Genomic DNA, 12,467 nt, shown 5'->3' on the forward strand with positions numbered 1-12,467 from the left:
GTGAGACGCTGCGCCCTGCTGGGGAGGAAGTGATGTCATCAGTACCTGCACTGCAAAAATTCAACATCTTTCCAAGAATATTTGTCTTATTTCTTGTCAAAATGTCTCATTTCTAGTCAAAACTAATCTCTTTCCACTTTAAATAAGACTCATCATCTAAAAATGAACTTGTTTTTAGATCATTTTCACTTGTTTCAAACTAATTTTCACTTGAAATAAGTAGAAAAATCTGCCAGTGAAAGCAAGTTTTTTGTACTTGTAATAAGGAAGAAAAACTTGCTCCACTATCAGATTTTTCTACTTATTTCAAGTGAAAATAGACTTGACAGAAGTAAAACGTGTCTAAAAACAAGCTGCTTTTTTTATGTATAACTGTATGTAGGCCTATAAGTATAAATATACATATTTTAGGTAGAATGAGATTTGTTTTGACTAGAAATAAGACAAATATTCTTGGTAAGACATTGAGTTTTTGCAGTGTGTCAATCATCCTGCTGCTGTGATCAATAGATGTTTGATTACAGATGAACAGCTGATTGATCGGGTATTGATCGGTGGTCTGACGGACCTGCGGTGCCGGTTCGATGCTGGACTCGGTGATGTGGACCAGCTGGTTTCCTCCTCGCGTCACGGCCCAGATCTCCGCTCTGAACTGCAGCCCCGTCACCGGGAACAGACCCAGGTTCTGGATCTGTGGTCCAGGTCCAGAGGACAGGGCAGGGGACAGAACCAGAACAGACATATTGTTTTGTATTAACAGACAGTTTCCTTTTAATATTAAAACAAATGTACATTTTATTCTGGAACACTGAGTGACTGTGAGGTGGAGTTCAGTTCGGTAACAACAGGTCGTCTCTTCTCAACATCGATCTGAATTTACAGGGAACACGGTGACAATAAGAAAAGTTAGTGGGTTTTTCCTTTGAAAATCTACATCATCATGCAAACTATGCAACTGAATCTGTTTTGGAAGGTGACCTTTATTTTGAAATCAGTCCTTACACCCTCTTACTGTAGTAAATGTAGTTTTCAAAGTGGAGCATTTACCAGGTCAAGGGGAGTCTGGCCTGGCCGCAGAGGTTTAATGTTACTTGGAGCTTCTTGTGGGATTTTAAAATCTTGTTACGTAAAAAATTACTCGGAAAAACAGAAAAAATTACGTTAAAAAGAAACATTCTTTTTTTTTTTTTTTTAAGCGAGAGCAATACACTGAGGTACCTCAGCAAGTTGTTTCACAGATCTCACACACAGAAAGAAACACTACAAACACACAGCTCTGATTGAATTAACATTAAATTCACCAGTGGATCGGTTGACCTCTAGTCTGTAATGTGTGTGTGTGTGTGTGTGTGTGTGTGTGGACTCACGGTGTAGGTGAGGTTGAAGGTGTGTGAGCTGCCGTCTGTCTGGTCTCTAGAGGAGGAGGAAGAGGAGGAGGAAAAGGGGGCGGAGCCTCCTCGGATGTTGAAGCGAGGAGTGTTGGTGTCTCTGTGGACAGATACAGATGTTGTGAAGGAGACTCCAGATGTAGAAACATTGTGACATCACTCTGTCAATCAATCAATATGTTTATTTCGGGCATGTCAATTTAAATCATCATCATCACACTTCATCTTAGTTCAAATAATACAATACACATGGCCGAAAGGGAAAGCGGGAGAAGCTAAAGCTGATCTAGTCCCGCCCCCTGTGACATCACACTGTGACATCACACCTCACCTGGTGAACAGCAGGTCTGTCTGGTATCTCAGAGGGAGGATGATGTCACTCAGGTTGTCGTCTGGGAATCCATCTGCTCCCTCGCTGTTACACACACACACACACACACACACACACACACACTCAGGTTTACAGCCTCACCGACAGACAGGAAGTGACCTGTGACATCATCGCCCTCACCTGACGGCTTCCATGACGACTCGTACGTGGTCCATGACGACGGAGCGACTGAACTCAAACTCCACCTGGAAGGAAACCTGAGGGGGCGGAGCCACAGCTGTGACATCATCACAGGGGCCAATCAAAGACCTGTCTGTCTCTACTGGTCTGTACTGGTCTCTAATAGTCTCTAATGGGCTCTACTGGTCTCTAATGGTCTCTAATAGTTTCTAATGGTCTCCAATAGTCTCTAATGGTCTTTACTGGTCTCCAATGGTCTCTACTAGTCTGTTCTGGTCTCTACTGGTCTCTAATGGTCTCTACTGGTCTCTAATAGTCTCTACTGGTCTCTAATAGTCTCTACTGGTCTGTAATAGTCTCTATTGGTCTGTAATAGTCTCCAATAGTCTCGAATGGTCTGTACTGGTCTCTACTGGTCTCTACCGGTCTCTACCGGTCTCTACTGGTCTCTACTGGTCTCTACCGGTCTCTACTGGCCTCTACTGGTCTCCAATAGGCTCTACTGGTCTCTACTGGTCTCTCCTGGTCTCTACTGGTCTCCAATAGGCTCTAATGGTCTCTACTGGTCTCTGTCTCTATTGGTCTCTAATAGTCTCTAATGGTCTCTACTGGTCTCTTTCTCTATTGGTCTCTAATAGTCTCTAATGGTCTCTATTGGTCTCTACTGGTCTCTAATCGTCTCTAATAGTCTCTAATGGTCTCTACTGGTCTCTATTGGTCTCTAATACTCTCTACTGGTCTCTAATGGTCTCTACTGGTCTGTACTGGTCTCTAATAGTCTCTAATGGGCTCTACTGGTCTCTAATGGTCTCTAATAGTTTCTAATGGTCTCCAATAGTCTCTAATGGTCTTTACTGGTCTCCAATGGTCTCTACTAGTCTGTTCTGGTCTCTACTGGTCTCTAATGGTCTCTACTGGTCTCTAATAGTCTCTACTGGTCTCTAATAGTCTCTACTGGTCTGTAATAGTCTCTATTGGTCTGTAATAGTCTCCAATAGTCTCGAATGGTCTGTACTGGTCTCTACTGGTCTCTACCGGTCTCTACCGGTCTCTACTGGTCTCTACTGGTCTCTACCGGTCTCTACTGGCCTCTACTGGTCTCTACTGGTCTCCAATAGGCTCTAATGGTCTCTACTGGTCTCTGTCTCTATTGGTCTCTAATAGTCTCTAATGGTCTCTACTGGTCTCTGTCTCTATTGGTCTCTAATAGTCTCTAATGGTCTCTATTGGTCTCTACTGGTCTCTAATCGTCTCTAATAGTCTCTAATGGTCTCTACTGGTCTCTATTGGTCTCTAATACTCTCTACTGGTCTCTAATGGTCTCCAATAGGCTCTACTGGTCTCTAATGGTCTCTATTGGTCTCTAATGGTCTCTAATACTCTCTAATGGTCTCCAATAGGCTCTAATGGTCTCTACTGGTCTCTAATGGTCTCCAATAGGCTCTAATGGTCTCTACTGGTCTCTAATGGTCTCCAATAGGCTCTAATGGTCTCTACTGGTCTCTAATAATCTCCAATGGTCTCCAATAGACTCTACCGGTCTCTAATGGTCTCTCCTGGTCTCTAATGGTCTCTCCTGGTCTCTACTGGTCTCCAATAGACTCTACTGGTCTCTAATGGTCTCTACTGGTCTCTACTGGTCTGTACAGGTCTCTACTGGTCTCTACTGGTCCGTACTGGACTCTAATGGTCTCCACTGGTCTCTAATAGTCTCCACTGGTCCGTACTGGACTCTAGTGGACTCTAATGGACTCTAGTGGACTCTACTGGTCTCTACTGGTCTCTACTGGACTCTACTGGTCTCTAATGGTCTCTACTGGTCTCTACTGGACTCTACTGGTCTGTACTGGTCTCTCACCTGGGACGAAGCCTTCATGAAGGGGGCGCTGATGTTACAGAACCTGTGATTGGACAGTCTGTCCTCAGAGGAGCAGTCGATCTGGACGTCTGATTGGTCCTGAGGGGGAGGGGGCGGAGCTACATGAGTCATTCAGTTAGAGCACTTGAATAAGAGCATAGATGTATATACTGACTAGACGCCGCGTTCTGCTTCTCAGCGTACGTCAACACGGCCGCCATCTTGGTCCGGGGTTTCTGATCATAGACATATAAACATCTGACCAGCAGTCAGACCCGGTCAGAATTTATGCATGTGGGTGTGTGTCTGAGTATGTAAGTGTATGTTTAATACATTAAAAAAGAAATTATAAAAAATTATCATTTTTTTTGTTGTTGTTGTTGTATCATAAATATATGTCTGACATTTATAATAAACCAAACTGCTTGAAAATGGGTTGAATATTCAGTGAGTTATGGTGATTTTAATGGTTGATAGACGTCTGCCTCTGTTGACTATACAGGGCTTCCCCCGGACCAAGATGGCCGCCTCGTTGACATATTCCACTCAATAGAGCTGCCTGGGAACGCGGCATCTAGTCAGTATATATATCTATGGAATAAGAGAGTAACGACACTTCCATTGACTCCCGTGGTAAGGGTTTTGCGCCCCGAGTGGCAGGATATGGGTATTGCAAAAGATGACAACAACTTCCATTCATACCAGTCATACGTGCCTGAGGCGGAGTGATAGCCTACGCTGTGATAAGGCTTTAGAATAGTAGCCGTGGTATATGCTCATTATACCACGGCTAACAACCAATCAGATTGCCGGATTTCACCTTTCCGTTTTATAAATCAAATTATACTAATAATTTGTTTATTACAAAATGTAGATTGAAACATTAATGTAGATAACTTTTGTTTTTTTTTACTGGCCTATGTATTAATGTTTATCTGTAAAGGAGCCACAATGATGCTATTAACGTGGGTGATCTATAAATGTCCTTAAATTATTGAAAACACCACAGTTGCTCTTTCACCAACAATGCAGAGATGTCAGTTCTTGGGCGCTTTTGCAAAACCCATATTCCTCCACCAGGAGAAAGGAGGAGGAGGAGCAGCGTGGTTACCTTGACGATGAGGCTGGAGAAGAGCAGGTTGGAGGAGGTGGAGATGTTGATGGCGGCTCCGTAGGCGTTCTCCCCGTGGTTCTCCAGCCGTGAGGTCATCACCAGCCGCCGCCGGCCGCTCTCCACCACCAGAACGCCTCGGAGCAGCGGCGCCCTCTGGTGGCCGCACACTGACCACACGGCCCGGTCCCTAGAGCCGCAGAACTGACTGCAGCACAGACACACAAACACAACATCAACACAAACACACTGACCACACGGCCCGGTCCCTAGAGCCACAGAACTGACTGCAGCACAGACACACAACACAACATCAACACACTGACCACACGGCCCGGTCCCTAGAGCCGCAGAACTGACTGCAGCACAGGGAAGACAACACACACAGACAGAGGAGAAGTTAGAAGATAGAAAGAGGTAGATAGATAGAGAGGGAAAGAAAGAAAGAAGTAAAAAGACAGAGAAAGGGGGTAGAAAGAAAGAAAGAAAGAAAGAGGGTAGAAAGAAAGAAAGAAAGAAAGAAAGAAAGAAAGAAAGAAAGAGAAAGGGGGTAGAAAGAAAGAAAGAAAGAAAGAAAGAAAGAGAAAGGGGGTAGAAAGAAAGAAAGAAAGAAAGAGAAAGGGGGTAGAAAGAAAGAAAGAAAGAAAGAAAGAAAGGAAGTAAAAAGACAGAGAAAGGGGTTAGAAAAAAGAAAGAAAAAGACAGAGAAAGAGGGTAGAAAGAAATAAAGAAAGAAGTAAAGGGACAGAGAAAGGGGGTAGAAAGAAAGAAGACAGAGAAAGGGGTAAAAAGAAAGAAAGAAAGAAAGAAGTAAAAAGACAGAGAAAGGGGGTAGAAAAAAAGAAAAAAGTGAGAAACAGGATAGAAGAAAGAAAGAAAGAAAGAAAGAAGTAAAAGACAGAGAGAGAAAGAAAGAAAGAAGTAAAAAGACAGAAAGAAAGAAAGAAAGAAAGAAAGAAAGAAAGAAAGAAAGAAAGAAAGAAAGAAAGAAAAAGACAGAGAAAGGGGGAAGAAAAAAAGAAAGAAAGAAGGAAGGAAGTAAAAAGACAGAGAAAGGGGGTGGGTAGAAAGAAAGAAAGAAAGAAAGAAAGAAAGAAAGAAAGAAAAAGAAGTAAAATGACCGAGAAACAGGATAGAAAGAAAGAAAGAAAGAGACGAGTGTGTGATGAAGGCGTGAACTCACTGGACGTCCATGAGGTCGAAGCGGCTGTGGAGGACGAGGTCGGGGACGCAGGCGTCTTCCTGCTCACAGCCGTTCCAGAAGGGAAGCTGCAGGAGACACAAGAGCTTTCTGTCACAATTGAAATGGAGAGAATAACTTGTTTTTAGATCATTTTCACTTGTTTCAAACTAATTTTCACTTGAAATAAGTAGAAAAATCTGTCAGTGAAAGCAAGTTTTTTTTTGTGCTTGTAATAAGAAAGAAAAACTTGCTCCACTATCAGATTATTTCAAGTGAAAATCTGCTTGAAAGAAGTAAAAAAGTGTCTTAAAACAAGCTACTTTTTAATGTGATGAGTCTTATTTTAAGTATAACTTTTGAGTTTTTGCAGTGAGTAGCATCCCCAACATCATTAAAGCTTCTATTAGAAGAATATTTGTCTCATTTCTAGTCAAAACTAATCTCTTTCCACTTAAAATAAGACTCATTACCTAAAAATCAACTTGTTTTTAGATCATTTTCACTTGTTTCAAACCAATTTTCACTTGAAAAAAAGGCTGCTAGTGAAAGCAAGTTTTTTTTGTTTGTAATAAGAAAGAAAAACTTGCTCCTCTATCTGATTTTTCTACTTATTTCAAGTGAAAATCTGCTTGAAAAAAGTAAAAAAAAAAAGTGTCTTAAAACAAGCTGCTTTTAATGCGATGAGTCTTATTTTAAGTAGAATGAGATTTGTTCTGACTAGAAATGACATTTTGACTAGAAATGAGACAAATATTCTTGGTAAGATTTTGAGTTTTTGCAGTGTATTCTTCTTAAGACACATGTGACATCATCACCACCTGGCTATGACATCATCACCTGGTCCCTCTCTCTCACCTCGGCCCTCAAGACGTTCGGCCAATCAGGGTCCAGCACCGGCCCCTCGTCTGGGGTCGCCATCCCCGTCTCCAGGACGACCGTGATGGGACGACCGTAGTCCGTCGTCTCCTGTTCAGAGAGACATGAAGGTCAGTCGCTGTTGTGTGTGTGTGTGTGTGTGTGTGTGTGTGTGTGTGTGTGTGTGTGTGTGTGTGTGTGTGTGTGTGTGTGTGTGTGTGTGTGTGTGTGTTCTTGTACATGCTACATTGTGAGGACCGGGCGGAGTTTTTAACCAACAGACTGAGGACATTTTGGCCGGTCCTCACTTTTTCAAAGGGCTGTTTGAGGGTTAAGACGTTAGGTTATAATTGACCTCTGGCTAAGCCCCGCCCCCTCCACTCACTCGGACAAACAGTCAACATTCGGTGACAGTTGCTATGGCAACAGCTGTCACAGTAGGAGACATTTCACAGGAGGCAATTGATGATTTTTGGAGACATAAAGATTAAATATCATGTTGAAGTCACCAAAACTTCACTTAGCTTTACTGCTATGGCTGTCGGTTGCCGCGAAACGCCGATAGCGACGGGCTAACTTCTGTTAGCCTGTCTATGGAGTTTTACATTATACGTTAGCATTAAGCTAGCGGGCTTTATGCTTAGTTGTGATACTGGCTAACATCTAAACATCTCTGACAATATGTTGCCTCAAATACGTTGTTGACTTAACGTAGAACAGATGTAGACATCCTTGTTAAGTTTATCCAGGTTTAGTTGGTGTTGTGGTCTACTGCATAACTTTATCCAGAGCCGTTTGACCATTTTAAAATGTCAAGAAAAAACATATAAAAACAAATGAAAACTGACTAACTGCAATGCATTTCAATGGACGTGGAAGCAGAGAATGTCCGAGTGTATGGGCTAGCTATGCGCACTGTGATTGGCTCATCGTGTTTGGGGGCGTGGCTTAGCCATAGGTCAATTAGATTTAAAATAGGTTTAGAGTAATGGTTAAGTTTAGGCATTTGTTTTGGATGGTTAAGGTTAGGGTAAGGGGCTAGGGAATACATTATGTCAATGACATGTCCTCACAAAGATAGATTTACAAGGGTGTGTGTGTGCGTGTGTGTGTATGTACTGTGTGTATGTATGTGTGTGTGTGTGTGTGAGTGTGTATATGTGTGTGTGTGTGTATCCTGACCTGCACAGAGAAGCCCAGCTGCTGGCAGCTCTGAGCTCCGACCTGCAGCGAGACGCTCCTCGGCTGCTGGCGGTCCGACTCGTCCAGCACGGCTCGAGGAGGGAAACGCCTCTCGTCCAGCAGCAGACTGAACCACGCCGCTGGGGGGGGCAAGAAGAAAGACAAAAAAAGGGGGAAAGAAAAAGAGAGAGAAGAAAGGGAAGCTTAGAGGGCAGAGATCACATCTAGTGAAGCAGAATCGCACATAAGCAAAGGGATGCATCCGTCTGCTGCAGTTCCTCTCCTCACCACCAGAGGGAGCCACTCTCCTTACACTCTACATCTTTACATCCTGGTACAGACTCAGCTTCAGGGCCAGCCTCAATATGCACTGTAGGAGCCAAATTGGTCATTTTCTTTGTTTTGGGATGTTGTACACATGTTGTGCCAGTAGGTGGCGATCTCTGTTCAGAACTTATAGATAAATATAGGTGGGTAATCAGTGCAGGTGCGCACGCTGAGGAACTCGTACGGTTTTGACGGTGCCATGCCGCAGAGAGAATATGTTGTTGTGTTTAGTGAGTATTTGAGTCGGCTGTATGAATAAATCTGCAACAAAAAGAGAAGCTTTGACTGGACAGATGCTGTGTTATGCACTTTGGCTACACCTGCATACACCTACACTTACATACTGGCACGCGTAAAGCCCTTTAAACCGCAGCGTGCGTCGATAGTGACAAAGGGCCACTATATACACACTTGTCCTGTGTTTTTCTTTTTTCATTGTTTTACTTCTGATTTGAATCTTGCACATAGAGAAACTTTTGGAGCAGATGAGACTGTGAAACTAACACATTATATAGATCCATAAAGACACACAGAATGATTTTCTTTTCATGTAATGATTATGGCTTATATCTAACCTATCTAACCTATATATATATATATATATATATATATATATAATATGTAAATGTTGGTCTTATTCTGATCAGTATGTCCATCTGCATGCATTAACAACTGGAGATGGGACTTTGTTTATTAACGTGTTATTATCCTCTTCTCCTCTTCCTCTCCTCCCCCTCCTCCCCTCCTCCTTCTCCTCCTATCCTCCTCCTCCTCCACCACCTCTTCCTCCTCCTCATCCTCTCCTCCTCCTCTCCTCCTCCTCTCCTCCTCTCCTCTCATCTTCCTCCTCCTCCTCTTCTCCTCCTCCTCTCTCTCCTCCTCTCCTCCTTCTCTCCTCTCTTCCTCCTCCTCCTCTCCTCCTCCGCTTCTCCTCCTCTCCTCCTCTCCTCCTCCTCTTCCTCTCCTCCTCTCCTCCTCCTCCTCTCCTCCTCCTCCTCCTCCTCTTCTCCTCCTCCTCTAACCACAGACTTGGATCTCCTCTGTTCAACAACTGACTCTGGGTTTTGATTTACGAGCTCTGAGCTGCTTCAGTCCAGTTCAGACTCACGACGCCACGTCTGCACAGACACACACACACACACACACACACACACACACAGGTTCACACTCCTGAAGCAGTGTGTGTGTGTGTGTGTGTGTGTGTGTGTGTGTGTAATCCAGTCCAGATGTGTGTTGGCTGCTGGTAGCATGTTAGAGAGGTTTCCATGCAGCCGGCCCGACCGACAGCTGCAGCTGATTAACTGAGACACGACAACATCATCATCACACCCTCACACACACACACTATGACCACGACCACGACCACGACACACACACACACACACACACACACACACACACACACACACACACACACACACACACACAAACACACATAAACACACACACACACATAGGTCAAACACAACACAACACCCACCAAACCAAACCAAACATCTGGATGGTTCTGGTGCTGCATGTCCACACAGCTGGAGGAGCAGTGGACAGATGTTACAGTCTGACGGACTCAAACACACACACACACACACTAAAGGGATAGTTTAACATTTTTTGTCAAATTGGCCCATTGCCATAATCCCTATAGTCTTAGCAGTAGGTTTGTTACCTTTAATTGTCGGTGCAAGCTGTTTTTAGAACGGTGGAGCAGAGCCGTGAGCTGCTCAGAGCTACGCTACGGAGGCTCATTATGGGATTTATTTGTTGGTTTCCCTCATCAAACTCATCAAATACACAATCCAACAACTCCACAACGCTCTGGTGGACAAGTTGTGAGCTGCACATTCACCACGCTATGAGATAATAACACAACGTTACCACACAGAGTTGTTTTAGAGGGAAATTCATGCAAAACCGCTGATGCACGTTGCCTTCAGGGACAGTTTTTCATCAACAGTCTCTGTATTTCCCTCTAAAACAACTCTGTGTGGTAACGTTGTGTTATTATCTCATAGTGTGGTGAATGTGCAGGTCACAACTTGTCCACCAGAGTGTTGTGGAGTTGTTGGATTGTGTATTTGATGAGTTTGATGAGGGAAACCAAGAAATCCCATGAGCCTCCGTAGCATAGCTCTGAGCAGCTTGCGGCTCTGCTCCGCCGTTCTAAAAATAGCTTGCACCGACAATTAAAGGTAACAAACCTACTGCTATGACTATAGGGATTATGGCAATGGGCCAATTTGCCAAAAATGTTGAAATATCCCTTTAAAAGTTCACTCCAACAAGGACATGACCACACACACACAAAGCCACTGAACGATGTTGTAACTGTAGACAACAGCTGAGCCTGGAACCAATCAGATTGGTGGTTTTCTGCCTCTGCGCTGGTCTCACGTTTGGGCTTATTCTGACAAAACGGTAACTCCTATCAGAAGAAGCAGCAGACCGTGGTCGTCGTAAGGAGTTCCTGAACACTTTGATGTGATTGTGGTGTTTCTACAGTAAATATTTTGGAAACACTTGTGAATTATAAACAGAGGTCCCTTCTGCTTCTCTCAGAAAATCTTTGTATCAGAGTTAATGAGGAGCACAGACAGACGTGGTCGCACTGAGAGGCTCACAGTTTAAATTCTGTAAGTCTCTCTGCTTTGATGAGCACATTGTTAGAGAGAGGACAAGTTTGTCTACAACTGTGGAAAAAATCATGTGTGTAGAGTGTAAATTGTGGCCGTGAGGAGCGTGGAAAGAGAAAAGTTTCAGTAAATTTCAGACAACTTCTCCCACTCTAGCTGATGATGTCACCCACTCTGACACGAACATTCCGTGCAATACACACCCATTATAATCTCAACACTTCTCCACAAATGATCATGGTCATTGTACAGGGATTGATCGAAAACTATATGACCTATCGAAACGTCGATTCATACACCAATAGACAAGACCTGTGTCTACATTTTAAAGTTTAAATGGAGTCTCTAGGTGAAAGTATGCCGGAGCAGTAGACACTTGAAAAACTCCAATAATTTGTTTGTTTTTTGACCTCCTCCCATTCATTCTCTATTTCATTTTCATTTATTGTTTATTTGTTTGAGGACAGTGCACATTCATGAACAGTTAACGCCGTGGCATCCCATAAGTGTGCCGAATTTAGCTCAGAGCTAGTTTCCATCCGCAGTCCTCACATTAAAAAAACAGACAGACATATCACAGAGCACAAGTAATACTAACAATAATAATTACAATGGAAGAGAAGACGGCGGGTGACGACGCCACGCATCTGAACACTGTATGAGAAATGTTTCACAGTTTTTGGCAACTTACTTCTTAAAAAATTGTATTCTGTAGAAAAACGCAATAGCACACTGATCCTGATCAAACCGCATATTTTGATATATGATTACAAGTGGAAATTTGCTACGGAAGATGAAAAATAATACGAAAAAACGTATAACAATAGTGCCTCTGTGAGTTTGCCCCGTGGCCCTAACAAGGTCAGAGACACACGCAAATAAAACACAACCTAAAGGGGTTTTCAAAATAGAACAAAACAAAATAAAATGCAACCTAGGGGGATTTCAAAATAAAATGGCTTCAACAGAGTTTCCAAAAGTCTCATGTCAAGTAAAAGTGAATCTCTTTAGTGTTGACGTGGACGTGGCCTCAGACAGGAAGACGCCGCTGAGCTTCAGATGTTTGTTGTGTTGCATCAGAAGAATCAAATTTATAACAAAGAGAAAAACACCAAACTGTGTTTCTAGGTGGAGCCGCCGATCATGATCATGACCTCACACTGAAGCTTCACCAAACCACTGGACACTCACACACACTCACACTCACATACATACACACACACTGATCAGGTGTCGTCATCGTTTGACCCACTTGTTGTCTCCAGTGGTGTAGTGGTCGTTGGACATGAGGGTGCGGCGTCCCCCCCAGTCTTTTTTTTTTTTTTTTTGAGAGAAACTAAACTGGATTTTCCCGTGGCTCTGCTACATTTTCACCTTAATTAAAAAGCTCTGGACTAATTGTGATTGTTAACTACATGACTT

General features: G+C 43.3%; 1 protein-coding gene across 1 annotated transcript in view; it reads right to left on the minus strand.

The window, feature by feature from the left end:
* The window catches only part of LOC146986617 (integrin alpha-11-like), a 69,027-nt gene that overhangs the window by 4,113 nt on the left and 52,447 nt on the right, over positions 1-12,467 (minus strand). Inside the window, exons 18-27 of the mRNA XM_085780511.1 lie at positions 8,089-8,228; positions 6,907-7,017; positions 6,052-6,137; positions 4,869-5,076; positions 3,758-3,856; positions 1,900-1,976; positions 1,720-1,803; positions 1,368-1,488; positions 569-691; positions 1-15 (exon numbers count right to left, since the gene is read on the minus strand). The exon at positions 1-15 is cut by the window's left edge and continues 69 nt beyond it. Of these exons, the coding sequence (XP_085636637.1) occupies positions 1-15; positions 569-691; positions 1,368-1,488; positions 1,720-1,803; positions 1,900-1,976; positions 3,758-3,856; positions 4,869-5,076; positions 6,052-6,137; positions 6,907-7,017; positions 8,089-8,228 (1,064 nt within the window). The remainder of the gene's footprint in view (positions 16-568; positions 692-1,367; positions 1,489-1,719; positions 1,804-1,899; positions 1,977-3,757; positions 3,857-4,868; positions 5,077-6,051; positions 6,138-6,906; positions 7,018-8,088; positions 8,229-12,467) is intronic.

This window comes from Trachurus japonicus, chromosome 6, assembly GCF_045865225.1.
Source record: "Trachurus japonicus isolate A0001 chromosome 6, Traja_1.0".
Taxonomy (NCBI): domain Eukaryota; kingdom Metazoa; phylum Chordata; class Actinopteri; order Carangiformes; family Carangidae; genus Trachurus; species Trachurus japonicus.